This window comes from Pseudopipra pipra, unplaced genomic scaffold (assembly GCF_036250125.1).
Source record: "Pseudopipra pipra isolate bDixPip1 unplaced genomic scaffold, bDixPip1.hap1 HAP1_SCAFFOLD_166, whole genome shotgun sequence".
Lineage (NCBI taxonomy): Eukaryota > Metazoa > Chordata > Aves > Passeriformes > Pipridae > Pseudopipra > Pseudopipra pipra.
Window position 1 is genome coordinate 64421 of NW_026990645.1, and position 15887 is coordinate 80307.

Sequence of the window (15887 nt, forward strand, 5' to 3'; positions counted from 1 at the left end):
ACAGCACAGGTTCTGTGCCAAGGCACCCACTGCAGAACAGCAGCATGAGGAAAGAGCAAGAGTGCTTCAAGATGGGGACACAGCAGCTGGGGGAACAAGAGGTGTCCAAGGAAAGGCTAGAGCCAGCCTGCCACACCTGCACCCCCTGTGTCCTACCACAGGAGGAGGGGGCTGAATCTGAGCACACCGTGCTCATGGGCACCCCACCTGGGTACTGGCACTGTCAGCTGGGGGACACAGCCTGCAACAGTCAGGCCCTCACCCAGCTCTAGTGGAAGCTCTGGAAGCTGCAGGCCAAACAATCACACCTCAGTGCTCATCTGCACCAGAAATGATGCTTTAGTGTGCCAGCACCCTCCTTGCCAGCTGTGTGGGCAGGGAGAAGTTAATCTTCAGTTTCTCCCCAAGGTGGACAAACAGCTTACATCCAGCTCAAAGAATTGGGATGTGTTGTTTAAAAAAAATAATTTAAAAAGTTTACAGCTTGCAGTGTGAGGGGGAAAGGGCTTGTCTTCCACAGGTTCCAGCTACTTCATCCACTCCCCACCAGACTTCTTTGAAGAAACAATGTGCTGATACATTAAGAGCCCCTCTGAATAATAGTCACACTTCTGTCTTCTACTATGACTCCCTCCAAAACTCTACCTTTCAAGCCCAGAAAAAAAACCCTCAACCCCCACTTAAAATATGCATTTTGAAATCCTATTAAAACTGTTTTCTGCTATATTAACCACTGGCTAATCAACATCCTTTCCTGGCTTTAAGGAGAGCAGCTGCCAAGAAGTGACTTTCAACTCACTCACACAGCAGAGGTTTTGTTAGAGACATAACCCTGAAAGAGATGAGTTCCAGCTGAATGTTATGTCATGTTTTAAGATGTTAAACATTTTAAAATATACAAGTCACTTAAGCTTTAAACAAAGTGCTAAAATACAAAGACCAAAGCTTTGCCTTAATTAAGACAGTATATTAGTTCTGCTTATCTCTGCTTTTGCTGAAACAGGTGACATTACAGCTCACTTCACATGTCCATAGCCATTATTCCCTATTTCACACTAAACTTCCACCTTATTAGTCAGACAGGTTTTTTCCAGGGACAACTTTCATTTGAGCAAGCCTCATGTTTTAACAAGAGGAACTCTCACCAGTACCCATCTTCTCCCTAATGGAGTAACAGAACTTCACAATTCTTGTAGTTCCATAATTACAGGTATAAGATGTAGGAATTCCTCCTGTCTTTAAACAGTGCCAGTTCATCTCAGAGGGTTAAAAAAATAAAAATCACATCTTATGCAACAGACTAATAAAAACACTACATATCAGCATAACAAGCAATATGTAACTGGCAGTTCTGCTTGTGGAGGAAGTTTTGCAAAGCCTCCTGGTGTCAAGCATCTGGAACACCTCAGCATGCTGTAAAGTAATAGCCCAGCTCCTTGCTTGCAGAAGAATCAAGTGTGTATTCCAGATACTTAGCACTGCTTTCCCTTGTGTCAGCAGCTCCTGTGAACTGGTCCAATCCATCCGGACACCTTCCATCTCACAACAGTGGTATACTTGAAGAAAGGGACACAAGTTTCAGTCTATATATGTGGAGGATTAAATGCAACTAGGCAGGCAGGATAGAACCATAGGAAAGTCCTTCAGGAACATCCTTGTTCAGTCATTTTGTTTGCTAGAGTTGCATCTGTGACACAGAAGTGCTTACGTAGGTCTGTGGGCTCAGAAGGGGGCTGCAGAAGCCTTCCAAATTCCAGAGGCACAAGGTGGGGATACTTCTATGTCGCGACGGAAAGCTCTAGACACCTCAATGTGAGAATCCAGGAACTTCGTTTATTGTAGATTGACAACAGCTTAATATACACTCTATAATAGGTTCATGAATATTACAGAAATTAGGCTCATTATTGGTGCTCAGTTAGGTGCTGATATCATCTTAACTGTCTTTCATTGTTTACACAGGTGGCTCGTTAAGTGTCTCTGTTTTGGTAATGCCTAGCTCCTGTTCTTCAGCTCAATTTAGAATACCCAAGGACGTTGCTGCTTTCTCACGGCCCTGCTATCTCAGACTTTCTCATGGGCCTAGTCAGACTGCGTCTTATACTTTAGCAGCTCATCCATAGCCTTAGCCATGTTCATATGTCCTCGCATTTCTAACCAATCCTCTACACTTCTATATATCCAGAGTCAGCTGAATGAAGCAAACAGCTAAAAAAATTCCTTTGACTTTACCTGTGTTATCAAATATACTCAATAGCAAGATCACTGCATCTCAGCTGTCTGTGCTGACACTTCACAGAAACCAGGAGAACATTATCAGCTGCATTTCACATTCTCCTTCTCATCAGCATCTGAATAGGTGTGTAGTGAATCCTTTGGGGAGAAAGAAGACACGAAAAAAAAAAAAAAAGGAACAGATTTCTTTTGTGCCCACTTCCCCTTCATTCCTTACTGCAAGAGGAAGACCAAAGAATCTCAACCTATCCTTTCACCCACAGTGCCAGGTAGTTTTATACAATCCCAAAACTACTGTAGCTATTTTACCACCAAGAGCTGCCCTGCCACATGCTCTCTCTGCAGTTTCATCTCTCCTGCCACTACAAGTTTTAATTTGAATGGTCTTGCTTAGGAAGAAAAAGAAGCATCTCAGGGCCAACACCTCTCATCTTGGTAGCACAAAGCAGGCTTTGCTAGCATGAGGTTTTTCTTTACCTGGGTTAAAAGCTGATGACGCCTCAGCTGTCTATAGAAGTGCAGCACAGAAGGATCAGCTCTCACTACTTTTGGGTCAAAATCCAGAACACGGAGACCTGCAAGGCTGCGGGCTCGGGAGAGGGCTACGTAAGCCTGCCCACTTTCAAAGACACGAGACAGGGAGATTTCCACACAATCTAAAGACATGCCCTGCCAAAGACACAGAGAACTTTGTTACAGAACAAACAAACAAGAACACTGTGCTGTACCAACACTAACCTGTGAGTCTGTCAAAGGTACCGTTCTTGGTGTAAGGGCTTGATTAAAAAAAAAGAAAAAAACAAAGAAGTCTTTTGTTTTACTGTGTAACTGATTAAAAGACGAGAATCAGAAAGGAAAGGCAGTTTCCTACTGTCAGTAAATTGCTAGCAGATAGTAGAATCCACTAACTCCAGAGAACCTCTTGTTGCATGAAACTCCATAAATCCCATCTAATCAACACAGCAGGGAAAGAAATCCTGCTGGTTTCACTCCTAGTAGTTAACTAGAGCAGTCACCATTCTCAAGCAGTCCTCAGGCAGATCAGAGAGTTTGGGTTAGGCCTGTCTGCAGGGCTGTCCTGGGCACAGCAGAATTTACAGCCTGCCCTGGTTTAAACAGTGGCACAGGAACAATAAGCAGTGGCATGGGAACAAACTCACAGGTTTCCAAGACCAGTATTCATCAAAGTGTATGAAGCCTTCTGGAAGGCAAGGAACTTTGAGAAAGTTACACTGTTACATTGAAAAAAACCAAACACACACCACCATCAGCCCAAAGAGAGCTGTGGCTCTGGCAGCTGCCTCAGTTATACTGTAAACCTCAGGGTCTCTAGTGCTGATGACTCTCAAGGAAACACTGCTCTCATCAGCCCACAATGGTAAATAATGCTGCTTTATAGTCCAACACCAACTATGCAGATGGCAGCACCCCATGGAAACTCCAGCAGTGTATCTAGTCCATCTGTGACCCTATAGGCAGGTATCATGAGCAGAAGAGGTGCAGCTAAACACACATATTCTGGAGTTCCCCCCCCAACAAGGGCCTTTCAGCTTTCCCTTCTGTTTTACCAGCAATGCAAGCTCACCCAGGAAATAAGGCTTATGATGGTGTGCAAGTCTTTAGACAGCTGTATAAGGACACCCACCTGACTCTTGTGAATGGAAATGGCCCATGCCAACTTTAAAGGCAGCTGTTGACGACTCAGGTGAACTCCTGATGGTCCTTTGAAGACCCATTTCTCCATTCTTATGACCTGTGTGACCCCACAGAGAAACCTCACCTTAGGCAGCCCTGTAGGAATGGGAGCAGGAGAGAAACAGAGATGTATTCCTGACACTCAAAAGCCAGGAAGTCAGCAGCCTAAGAACACTTTTTTCCCCCCCTCCTAAACCAAACCTAAACCCGCAGACAGTAAATAGCATGCACTGAAATGATGTTTGGCACCTACTTAAGGCAGGAGAATTAAAGCCAGGTAATTTATCAGCTGAGATGCAGAGAAAAATACACATTGCAGGTAGCAGAACATTATTCTTTGAGAAAAAACAAACAAAAACTTGCTTGAACAAAAGAAAACAGGAAATGCAAATGAGCACCCACATCTAGACAACACAGAAAAGCAAACACAAGAGGCCCATAGATAGCTACAGCTGATGCAGTGCATGACATCACAGCTGGTGAGAGCCCCAAGCCTGCAGAGATCTCCTCCCTGCTTTCCCTCTAATTATTCTTACCAGGCAGTAAACAAAGTTGAGAAGTCATCAGCCATCAATGAAAAATCGTTTTGTTATTTTTCCCCCTCTTCCTTCAACAAGAGATCAAGAAGCTCACTTACCCTTCTGTTCACTTTCAAATCCTACAACAACGCCTCGTGCCCCGTTCACCAGCCCTTGAGACACATCCAGATTCTTTGCTAGCATCACCTACAGAGAAAAAGAAAAATCCTTCAGTGCACTGGGTTTTCAGCCTGTTCAGCCACCTGCAGTTAAGCTTCTTTCCAGGAAGCATAAGCACATCAGGCTGATAGGACCATATCATCCTATCCTGCCTACTGCAGGAGAGAGCACCATCTCCAACTGAAATTATTTCATAGCCTTTCCTTCCTAGGATTCCCAGCTATTTTACAGCATTGAACACTTCACTTGAGCTGCTTCCATCCACAGCTATGAGCTGCCTATGCTCTCTGCTACTGAAAGCTTCTAAACCTGATTGGAAAAGTGTGTCAAAGTCACAGCAATCATCATTGTCCCCAAGACATGGACTACACTCAAATCAAACTCATTTTCTGTTTCGATAAGATTCCAAGCAGAGAAAATATAAAAGATTGGAACAGAATCTTCTGTTGGCCTGGCATAGACATTCTATATTGAATCTGCATTCTGTGTATTAATCTACTCTATATATTTATCTGATATTCCTTTATTTTTCTTATACCATTTGATCTGCTGTTCTATTCCATGTGTATGTACACATACTTACCTGAGCTCCAAGCTTCAGCTCAACTCTACCACCCACAGGACACTTGAGCATCAATTAACTTCACTAGCATTGGGTCACTATCCAAAGCCTCAAATGTGTGCACTTCTGTTAAGGAAAGAAAGACATAACAAATTGCAGCTGTTGAACACATTATACACAGCATGACAGGAGGCTCAGCATTTATTTCTAATAGCAATTTCTCTTTTAATATCCATTCTGCTCTGCTGCTAGGACATCTTCACACAAACCTTGTCACATCTAACAACAGAGAGCTCACTATTGCCTCTCTTCCCAACAGAATTTGCAGAGCATGAAAAGGCACAGGAATCAAAGGCCAGCAGTAAATAAGAACTGAGCAGCCAGCATTTTGAGCATATGACTAGTTTCATTTGCTGCCAACATCAGATCACTAAAGGAAGTATCCAGAAAATATTGCCAGAAAGGGAGGCAAAAATTGAGAAAGCCCTTAATAAGATGCTATAGAAAGAAAAAGCAGAGGTGTGAAGGCAATAAATGACCAACCCTGTTTCATAGCAATCAATGAGCTTGCTGTCTATTACATACCAAGAAGTGACACTGAATATTTAACAAAAAAACTGAATTTTTCCCCAGGCAGCCGAACTCCAACACACAGAGCTTTGACTGGTGCTGCAGTGCATGACAGAACACTAGTTCTTCCTGACACCACAGTATCCCCACTGTATCCACTCAGAGCTCAGCCCCAGAGCCAGCAGTTTCCACCAGGGAGTTCACCTGATAGCTGTTGCAAGCGTCTCTCATTAGTTATTTCGACATCATTTTTATGGGTGCCCCAGGGCCGGGGGCCTTGGAGGATTTCCGGTCGCTCTCTACTTCCGGTGACCGAGTTTACCCAAATTAGCGCCTCTCCTCGCTAATTTCTGCGCTTTCACCCCAAAAAATCTTCATGTTATTCCCCCCACACACACCCCGGGAGGGACGGGAGACCGCGAGTCCCGCCCTGCCGCCGGAACCGGCCCTTAACTCGACCAGGGAGCGCTGCGCCGGCACGAGAGCCACCGCGCATGCGTCGCCGGTCCCTCTCCTGGCTGCCCTCAGTTACCACGTGATCGCCGGCGTCTTTCCAACGACTGCGCACGCGCCGGCGTCGCCACCTTGGCTCCCCCCCCCACCCCGCCGCCCGACCGCCCGGCTTCGCTTTCTTACTGCGGCTCCCCCTCCACTTTTTCGGCTCCCTGGGGTTCCCCCACCCACATTTTGGGGTCCCCTTCTCACATTTGAGGGGTGATGACCCCGAAATTTACGGTTCGGGGGGGGGGGAGGAGAGGAAACGGGGTGCCCAAGAAGGGGTTTCTTTTTATTTTTTTTTTTCTCTTTTATTTCATTTTCATTTTATTTCCTTTTTAGTTTTTTTGCCTTTTTTTTTTTAATTTTCTTTTCTATTTTATATTTCCTTTTTTATTTCGGTTATTTTTTATTCCCTTTATTTTTCATTTGCTCTCCCAGTGCACCCCAGTAACACCCAGTGCTCCTCAACAACCCCCAGTAACACCCAGTGCTCCCCAGTAAACACCCAGTGCTCCCCAACAACCCCCAGTAACACCCAGTGCTCCCCAAAAATTGACCCCAAACCGACCCAAATCACCCCAAAAGCTGACCCAAAACTGACCCCAAAACCTGACCCAAATCATCCCAAAAGCTGACCCAAAACTGACCCCAATCACCCCAAAAGCTGACCCAAAACTGACCCAAATCACCCCAAACAATGACCCCAAACTGACCCCAAAAACTGACTCAAATCATCCCAAAAACTGACCCAAAACTCTGCATTTATTTGGCATCATTTCCTCTCAAAAACAACATCTCCGATTTAGTTGATTGCTAAAGCCATCATTTTCAAATCATCTCAGGAATCAAAAGGGACTGGAAAACACACAAAAATCATTCCTGCACCCACCAAATCATTAGGAATTGGAACCCGATTCCCTCATCTCTCTCCTTGTTCTTCTTGGCTGGAAAACCTGATGATCCCCGCTGGCTATTTTTAGGCTGCTTTTCTTCCACAGCTCCTTTCCTCCCGGCTGAAACCTCCTGGCATATTCAGGGCTTAGCTGGAGGGAAGCCCCTCTGAAGTATTTCCTCTCGTGGCAATTCTGTGGGATGAAGAAGTAAAAAAAGCACATCAAGAGCTCCTTCTCCCCCCTTCCTTCGCAAACACCCTCCCAGTTTGTCCTTGGCAGCTCCATCCCCCCGGCACCCGCACCCGACGCTTCGGCTCCGCTGGCAAAGGGACAGCAAGTGCACAAGCAAGTTCAGTGCTGGGCAGGGGCTCCCTGGGGAACGGCACTTCAGTGCTTTAGTCCGTGGCCTTTCCTGCTGCCCTCCCTCCTGGAGGCAGAGGATGACCCGGCCCTTGTTTCTCCCACGCTCGCAGACCCAGGTCCTGCTCCCTTGGCCCCACTTTTCTTAGCAGACCCGGCATCATTTCCCAGGGTCCCCAGGAAACTTCTGCACTTGACCCATTGCTAAGTGCAGAGCACAGGGCAAGGGAAGGACAAATTTCTTGGCACCCACCCCCTGGAATTTTCCTTCTCCGCAGCACGCTCCCGTTCCCGCTGTCTCTGGAGGTGCCCGCACGAGTCCTCCTTCTCCCAGCACCTCAGAGAATGTCCTTTTCACCCAGGTCCTGCTTACCGTCGGCCAACAAAACACGCTGACAACATTTTTCAGGATGCCAGTGGAGAGATATTAGAGCACACTGCACAGGGAAGCTGAGCCTGCCCCATCCCTGCACGTGTTCCAGGCCAGGCTGGACGGGACTTGGAGCAACCGGGGACAGTGGAAGGTGTCCCTGCCCACGGAAGACAGGCTGGCCTTTGAAGGTCCCCTTCAAACCAAATGGCTCTGGGATTCCCCTCCAAAATCACTACCAAAGGGACACAGCAATCAAAGCAGAGGGACTGCACTCCCAGCTTTTCTTACCTGCAGGCACACACAGCACAGCAGCTTGCTAAAGGTAAGGTTTCTATCTGCACAGAAACCCAGCAATGAACACCTGCTCTAAGGGGACAGAAAGCTGCTTGTGGATCCCAGACACAGGACAGACTCCATCAGCACCTACTCGCCTCATCTAAGGAACAGTGCAGCCAACAGCAGAGCTTTCTCATATTCTGATCTGACTGTTTCGCCTTTTCTAAAGTATTTCATTATTTCTAGTAGGTCCACTGCTTTAGCTACACAGCGGGGTTTCTTCCAAACCTGTGACTGACACAGGACGAGCTGAGTGTGACCAATCCCACAGGAACTAAAGCCCTGCTCCTCTAACATGGAGCTGCTTTCACATTTCTGCTGTGAGGACAAAGAAGCGCTGTACTACTTCACGAGGCAAACTCTTCAGAAAACTTCTGCAGTAAACTTTATCTTCCTGGGGAGGTACCTGCCAGTGTGCTGCCCTGCACACACACGCTGCCCATGTCCTTCCACAAGTGTTCCAGCTGCTCTCTCTTTTGTTTATTTTGAGCTTTCTCCCGTAGACAAAGATTTACATGTGGATTCTGAGAACATTTAAAACATCAGGAGAAGAGAAACCTCACCCAAACCCAGCAGCCTGTCCCCCAGTCAGAGAGCAGAAGTCACTACGCAGGTCTTACATTTCAACTCAGGTTACACAGAACTTCTGACTAAGCATGGAAAGCAACCTCCAGTCAGGTGGGATTCTAGGACGTTTTCAGCAGCGCCGGGAAGCCAAACTCTGTGTAGCTGTGCCTGCAGAGAACTGTCCTTTGGACAGCCAGAACTCAAGGTGAGCAGAGCTACTGATTTTGGCACTGCAATTCAGTCTTTCTTACTAAGTCAAACTAGTACTCTTCACTGGTGCAGGAAGATACAGGGATAGTCTCAACAAATCCCTTTGGAAATTTATTTTTAAGAACTCTCTGTCCATCTGAATGGAAGACACAATCTTATTTCCCAATCATTTTCACACAATTAGCTCAAATACTAGCACTAAACCAGTGAGCAACATCTGTTTTACAAAATCTTTAGTTTTGTAAAGATATGCTCCACCACATCTAGGAAAAAAAAGGCAAATGGTGGACTCCTTCAGGACAGGAGTTTTCCCACAGTGAGTACGACTAGTAAATGAAATGTTAGACCCTCTCAACATAAAGGCAATTGTGTGCACAAAAGTGACCCAAGATACACTGTTCAGGTGTAAAACAGCTAAAAACACTTACCAGTGTTTTTCTCAGGCGCTCGTATTCTGGCCGATACTCTCTGAAAAGGTGAATAAAGGGAGTGCATTCAGTCTGAAAAACACATGATTTGTATTGCATAAGGATCATCCTGGAGGCTTCTTTTTACTCACAAAAAAAAGTTTTCTCTAGGCTTTCATGTTTGAGAGACATTTCAGAAAGACAGTACTTTTTTCCCCAGATTTGGATTCTGAAACCAATGGATGCAAAATCAATGAACATACTTCATTAAAACAGCAACAATTCAAAACTTGGTATGGAACTACAAGAAAAAAATTACTTCACAGACTTGCTGGCACAGATAGCTTTTACTTTTTCACGGAACAGCACAAAAATTCATCTCTGAATAGTTCCTTTTTACTGCTGCTTTTTATGCTGATACTGGACACCCTAAGCTACCTTGGCTATGGCAACTGTACACTCCTTCAAATCAAAGGAGCAGACTCATGAATCAGGACCTTCAGGAAGTGGTCACTGGGTCGCGGACCAGAAGTTATCCCCTTACCTCTCCTATTCATCTACAGCTTTAGAAAGCTGGGTAAAAATCTCCCCCAGTCCTGTGCCAAACACTGCAGAAACACCAACCACCTGGAAAAGAGAACACACCAGAACTAGAGAGTAACTGAGCCAGATTTTTAATACAGAAAAAAAACCAAAATAAAAACAAACAAACAAACAATCCCCCACAACGACAACAAAAAAAATCAACACCACCGAAAAACCCAACAACAACAAACTACTAATCTAAACCTAACAACACCCATTTAATCAGCACAGTGGCCTAAGAGTGGGCAGTAACACTTCTGCTTCTGTCCAGCCCGCTTTCAAACTCTTCCTCCACTTGCTGTTCATGTTTGTTACTTCTGCTTTTTGGTTGTCGGTGATTTTGTGTTTGGTGAGTTGTTAGGGCATTTTGGGGGGCGTTTCTTTGGGGAAGGAGGTTTGTTTGGTATTTTGTAACACTGTAGGGCAATTCAAAAGAAAGGTCAAGTCTTTCTGCTGTTTACTTGTTTATTGTTAATAACCCAAGTTCTCATTCTGCATCTAGGGTTATACGTGGTTAGCAAGTATCAGTGTACTAGAATTAAAGTGCAAAAGAGACAACAAGAACTGACCTTTTGGCTCTGAAATAGTCTAATACTTTTTATTTAGCCAAAGCACATTTAAAAGGTCCCCAGAACAGCAAGAGAGGGAGAATTTAATCAGTTGCTATGACAATACATTCAAAATGCACATCTACTTTCTAATTTCAACTTGTCTCTCATTACACTTCTGGCCATTTGTTCTGCTTGTATTAAATCAATTCTCTAAAAATACCTTGAATTAAGACTATTACCAGCCAGAATCCTACACCCTCTAACGAAAATTCTCCCTCTTTTTCATAGGCAAGACAGTCTCAACTACTGACTTCCAAATGGAAGACCTTTCCCAACACAGCCTTGCATTTGATCATTAATACAGTAAATATGCAGACAGCTCTCCAAAGGATTTTAAGCATTAAGGCCAGGCGCTGTGCCAATATATATAAATATTTATACTTTCCCTGCACTTCAGTACAAGCTGCCTTTTACTCCGTAATCCTCCTCATATGACCTGCTCTCCATCCAGTGCTCCAACAGTCCTGACAGGCAGATAAACATGACCTGATCAGCAAATAAGGAACAGGAAGTATGTTAGTTCTGTATATGGGACCACTACAATCCCTTTTGAAATTCTGTATATTGTTCCACATAGGACACTCACAATAGTTTTGGTTTGGCTCTGTTATCATTATCTACATGAATGGAATCATTTCGTTCCTGTAATATCCACACAGCCGAGAAGGCTTGCTTTTTCTTTAGTAAAAGCTGATGACAAACACAATCAGCTAAAACCTTTAGCACAGACTATGGGATCATTAACAGCCTCCAGTGTATACTGTTGTCAGAGAAACAATTAATTTGTCCTCTCAAAACCTGGTTGAGTGGAATAACAATCTTCTTCTTGCACAAGCAAATATAAAGGGTTTTTTTGTTCATTTATTTGCTTTGGAGATTCTTTCCCTTCTTCCTATGCAGTACATTGCCCAACTGTACTTGACACTTTCAGAACAAGGAAAATTACCTCAGGTGGGAAATGCTGCAGCAAAGAACACTGCCTCTTACCAGCCTATCTGAGCTTTCATCTTGTGATTAATCACAGTTCAATATTAAATTATTCAGGCTGCCATTCAGTGTGACAAGCTGCAGTGTAACAAGCTGCAGCGTGACCTCAACACAGGTCATCAACAGATTACAGTTCCAAAGGGCAGTGCAAAGCCCCTTTACAGAAGGACAGAATGGTGGGGGTTGGACAATACCTCTGGAGATCATCTAGTCCAGTCTCTCCTGCTCAAAAAGCGGGATTAGGCAGAAGAGGTTGCTCACAACTTTGCCTGAGCAAAAGTGTTTTAAGCATCTCCAGGGATGGAGACTCCACAATTTCTCTGGACCAGTCCAGAGGAGAACTTCTTAAGTTATTGTTTTCAGTGGGAAGGTAGGGACAGAAACAAGCGATCCCAAAACTTCAAACTCATCCCCACAGCGGTCCAGAGCAGCTCGAGACCAGGCTCCTGCCTTCCCAGGGCCAGGCTCTTCTCTCTGCGAGGCACCCACCAGCCGGGCACTGCCCTGCCCGGCGGCCCCGAGCGCTTCAGGCGCCGGCCCGGCCAACGCCTCGCTCTGCGCGGGCGCCGCTTCCAAAATCGCTACCCAAGAGACACAGCAATCAAAGCAGAGGGACTGCACTCCCAGCTTTTCTTACCTGCAGGCACACACAGCACAGCACGTTGGACATAAAAGCCACAGGGTTAGTCCTGCCAGAGGCGGCCGGCACACCCACGGCGACCGAAGGAAAACAGGGAGCCTGGGAACACGGAGTAAAAGACACCTTAATTAGGACTACACTGAGCACTAGCCAGGTCATTCCCACAGACAGCTTCACCGTCCAGTCACACAAAAAGCACTGACCTACCAGGGCCCCAGTTAGGATGGCTCCTGACGCTGACACCTCCCTTTGCCCCGGGGGATCAAGAAGAACATCCCTGGGAAGAAGTCACCCCCAACAACAAAAAGGCAAAATTAGTGAAGCACGGGGTCCTCTTCTGACTAGATTGCCACCAGCATTCAATAGCAAATGCCACGACTATTCTGTTACAGACGAGAAAACCCTGTTCTCCCAAACAAACAGCGAGGAGATTTATGGGCACGCCTGGAAATTTCCTGGGAGGAACTTTTTGTAACTAAGGAGCAGGTGCTGTCTTGAGTTGAAGGCGTCAATTTGACAGACACTTAGCACAGCAAACTCTTCAGCAGAGCAATTAATTGCTGCCTATTTGAACAGCAGGGGAGAGAAAATGACAGTCGAAGGGAAGACAAGAAAAGCAGAACTGCAATCAGCAGCCTTTTCTTCCATCTCTCCCGAGAAGGTCTAGTTTGTCTGTTCTAATAATTCTATGCCCTTTTCTACAGGAAACTTAGACCAAGGCTGAAAAAACAACTAGAAAACACGGAGAGAAGCTTTTTAGAATTTCACGTGATTTTCCCAAACCGATCCCAGAAAAGCAGAACTCGGTAGAATGTACTCACCTCGAGGCCTTTGGTCTTTTTTTCCATAAGCTTCGTCACCTGATTGAAAAAGCAGAGTAGACTCGGTATTTAGGCTCACAACAGGAAAACTTCCCCTTCGTTTCCTCAAAGAAACTACATTAATCTGCACAGCTGCAGGCGCGTCTCCAGCTGTTAAAGCCTTTCAGCTTTTCAGAGGGTGAGAATGCCCTGCTAGGGAAGGCTGAAAAATGCTCGGAGCCTGCACAGGTCAAAGAGCCCCTTGATTTTGTCTGTGTTCCAGTCCCTGGCTAAAGAAACGGCAGAACAAGCGCAGCTGTTGCTTGCCTTTTCCCTCAGAGGTTTTGCCAGGCGCCGGGCCAGCCCGGGCGCTCCGGGGGAAGGCCGGCAGCGCCCAAACCCCGCCGCTTTCCCGGGGGCGTCGCTTGCGAGAGCGCCCCCGAGCGCCGGGCCGGGCCTCACAGTCGCCGCCTGGCGGACACGGCCGGGAGCGGCACTGCAGCCGGGAGCGGCACTGCAGCCGCGCGCCCCCCCCCACCCCTTGGCGAGACCCGCGGCGCCTTTCGCGAGTACGGGCCTTTGTTCCCTAAAACCTGCCCTTGCCTAGGAAAAGCTGAGCAATTCACAGAGTTGCTGTTTCCAGCCCAGCTTCCCAAAGGATTTCTCTCTCCCGGCAGCACACACAGGGGCCCCGAGGCAGCGCAGACCCTCCCCGCGGGGGAGGGGGGGGCGCAATGCCAGGGCACATCCGAACCCGGCCCTGCGGCGGCACGCAGGTGCAAGTTTCTCCGCAGAGGCGAGAAACTTGCCTGTCGCTTCCCCTGCCTGCGGTCGCCGATGGCCGCGGGAGAGGCAGAAGAGCGGCCGCGCCCCCCCGCCGCGCCCCCCCACCGCCGCGCCCCCCCACAGCGCCCAGGTTACCCCGGGGACGATCTCCGTCGGATCTGCCGCCGTGGGTCGCTTCCAGGGGGGGAAGGCGGCGGCGCAGCCCCGACAGCATCTCCAGGCCACGGCGGGACCGAGCGGGGCGGGGACGGGGGCGGGAGCGGGAGCGGAGCGGAGCGGAAGGGGGGCGGTGCCTGGGCTTCTCGCGGCGACCGCCGCGCTCCGCGGCGCCGAGAGGGGGCTGCCGTCGCCGGTGCCTGCCGCCGCCCACGAACCTGCCGCCCGCGCCCGGCGCCGCCGAGCGCCCCGCCTTGTCCCCACAGCGGGAAGCGGCGCGGCGAGACGGCGCTGCGGGCGCGGGGCGGGGGTCCGGGTGGCGGCGGAGGTCAGGCAACAGGATAAACGCCTCTCTAAAGCGAGGGGGCCTCTCGCCGCCATCTTTAGAGTGGCCTCGGCTAAGTTCCGGTTTTGGCGGCGCCATCTTGAGTGTGGCCTCGGGGCGGACTTCCGGGCCGGGGCCGCCATCTTTAGTGTGGTCGTTCCGGTCCTGGTGGCGCCATCTTTACTGTGGGCTTGGCGGACTTCCGGGCCGGGGCCGCCATCTTTAGTGTGGTCGTTCCGGTCCTGGCGGCGCCATCTTTACTGTGGGCTTGGCGGACTTCCGGGCCGGGGCTTTGGAGGACTTCCGGTCGCTCTCTACTTCCGGGGACCGGGTTTACCCAAATTAGCGTCCCTCCTCGCTAATTTCTGCGCTTTCACCCCAAAAAATCTTCATGTTATTCCCCCCACACACACCCCGGGAGGGACGGGAGACCGCGAGTCCCGCCCTGCCGCCGGAACCGGCCCTTAACTCGACCAGGGAGCGCTGCACAGGCCGAGAACCACCGCGCATGCGTCGCCGGTCCCTCTCCTGGCTGCCCTCAGTTACCACGTGATCGCCGGCGTCTTTCCAACGACTGCGCACGCGCCGGCGTCGCCACCTTGGCTCCCCCCCCCCACCCCGCCGCCCGACCGCCCGGCTTCGCTTTCTTACTACGGCTCCCCCTCCACTTTTTCGGCTCCCTGGGGTTCCCTCACCCACATTTTGGGGTCCCCTTCTCACATTTGAGAGGTGATGACCCCGCAATTTACGGTTCCGGGGGGGAGGGAGAAGAGGAAATGGGGTGCCCAAAAAGGGTGGTTTTTTTTTTTCTTTTCTCTTTTATTTCATAATCATTTTAATTCCTTTTTAGTTTTTTTGCCTCTTTCTTTTATTTTCTTTTGTTTTTTATATTTCCAGGTGGCGGCGGAGGTCAGGCAACAAGATAGAGTGGTCCCGCCCACTCGCAGGACCCCCACACCTCCACACCACCCCCCAACTTCAGCCGCTCTCACCGCGGCGTCTTCCCGCGCCGGCGCTGCCGTCCCGCGCGACGCCTCTTCCGCTCTCTTCTCCGACGGCTTCTGCCAGGGCGGGAGGAGGCAGGTGGGCCCGAGAAACACCAGCTCCTCCCTACCAAGGCAACCCGGACCCCACGCCCCCGGAGGCACATCTCCAAGACCCTCCCCGCCCACCCACAGGCCCCCCCACTTCCCCCCACAAAACTCTCCAAGCTTCACTTGGACTCACCACGGCGACGCACGGCGCAGTCCCACCCGCTGCGGGGAGCCGGGCCCTCTGGGCAAAGGCAGCTGGGCACGCGAAGCAGCGGCCAAAGAGGCTGCCGCCCTGCTTACAGGGGGCTCCGGCCGCTGCCTGGACCACAAAGGGCCTGGGACACCAGGGCACTGACCCCGACTTACAGGGGGGCCCTGGGCCCAAAGGCCTACGGAGGCTCCTTCTCTCCGCTTCGGGGGGCACCTGACCCGCTCCCCGCTAACGGGGCGGTCGCCCCGCACAGGCTGCCAGCTGAGGGAGCGCAAAGGCTCCCAGACCCGGACCCTGCTTACAGGCGGGTCCACACCCAGGGAGCCACGGAGCTCGGCCTTCCCCCGC

General features: G+C 49.2%; 1 protein-coding gene across 3 annotated transcripts; it reads right to left on the reverse strand.

The window, feature by feature from the left end:
• Positions 1-846: 846 nt before the first annotated feature.
• LOC135408072 (ATP-dependent DNA helicase PIF1-like) lies at positions 847-6105 on the reverse strand. Of its 3 annotated transcripts, none has more exons than XR_010427228.1 (7): positions 5965-6105; positions 5212-5316; positions 4568-4655; positions 3881-4026; positions 2713-2904; positions 2233-2373; positions 847-1806 (listed from the first exon to the last, which is right to left on the reverse strand). XR_010427228.1 is itself a non-coding variant. In XM_064643416.1 (6 exons), exons 2-6 carry the CDS (start codon positions 5260-5262, stop codon positions 2317-2319), a joined length of 534 nt encoding a protein of 177 aa, XP_064499486.1. In that variant the 5' UTR covers positions 5263-5316; positions 5965-6104; the 3' UTR covers positions 2218-2316. The 3 variants fall into 3 exon arrangements, 1 of the variants encoding a protein (XP_064499486.1); XR_010427227.1 differs by having other exon boundaries at positions 847-1866; XM_064643416.1 differs by lacking the exon at positions 847-1806 and having other exon boundaries at positions 2218-2373; positions 5965-6104.
• Positions 6106-15887: the final 9782 nt, after the last annotated feature.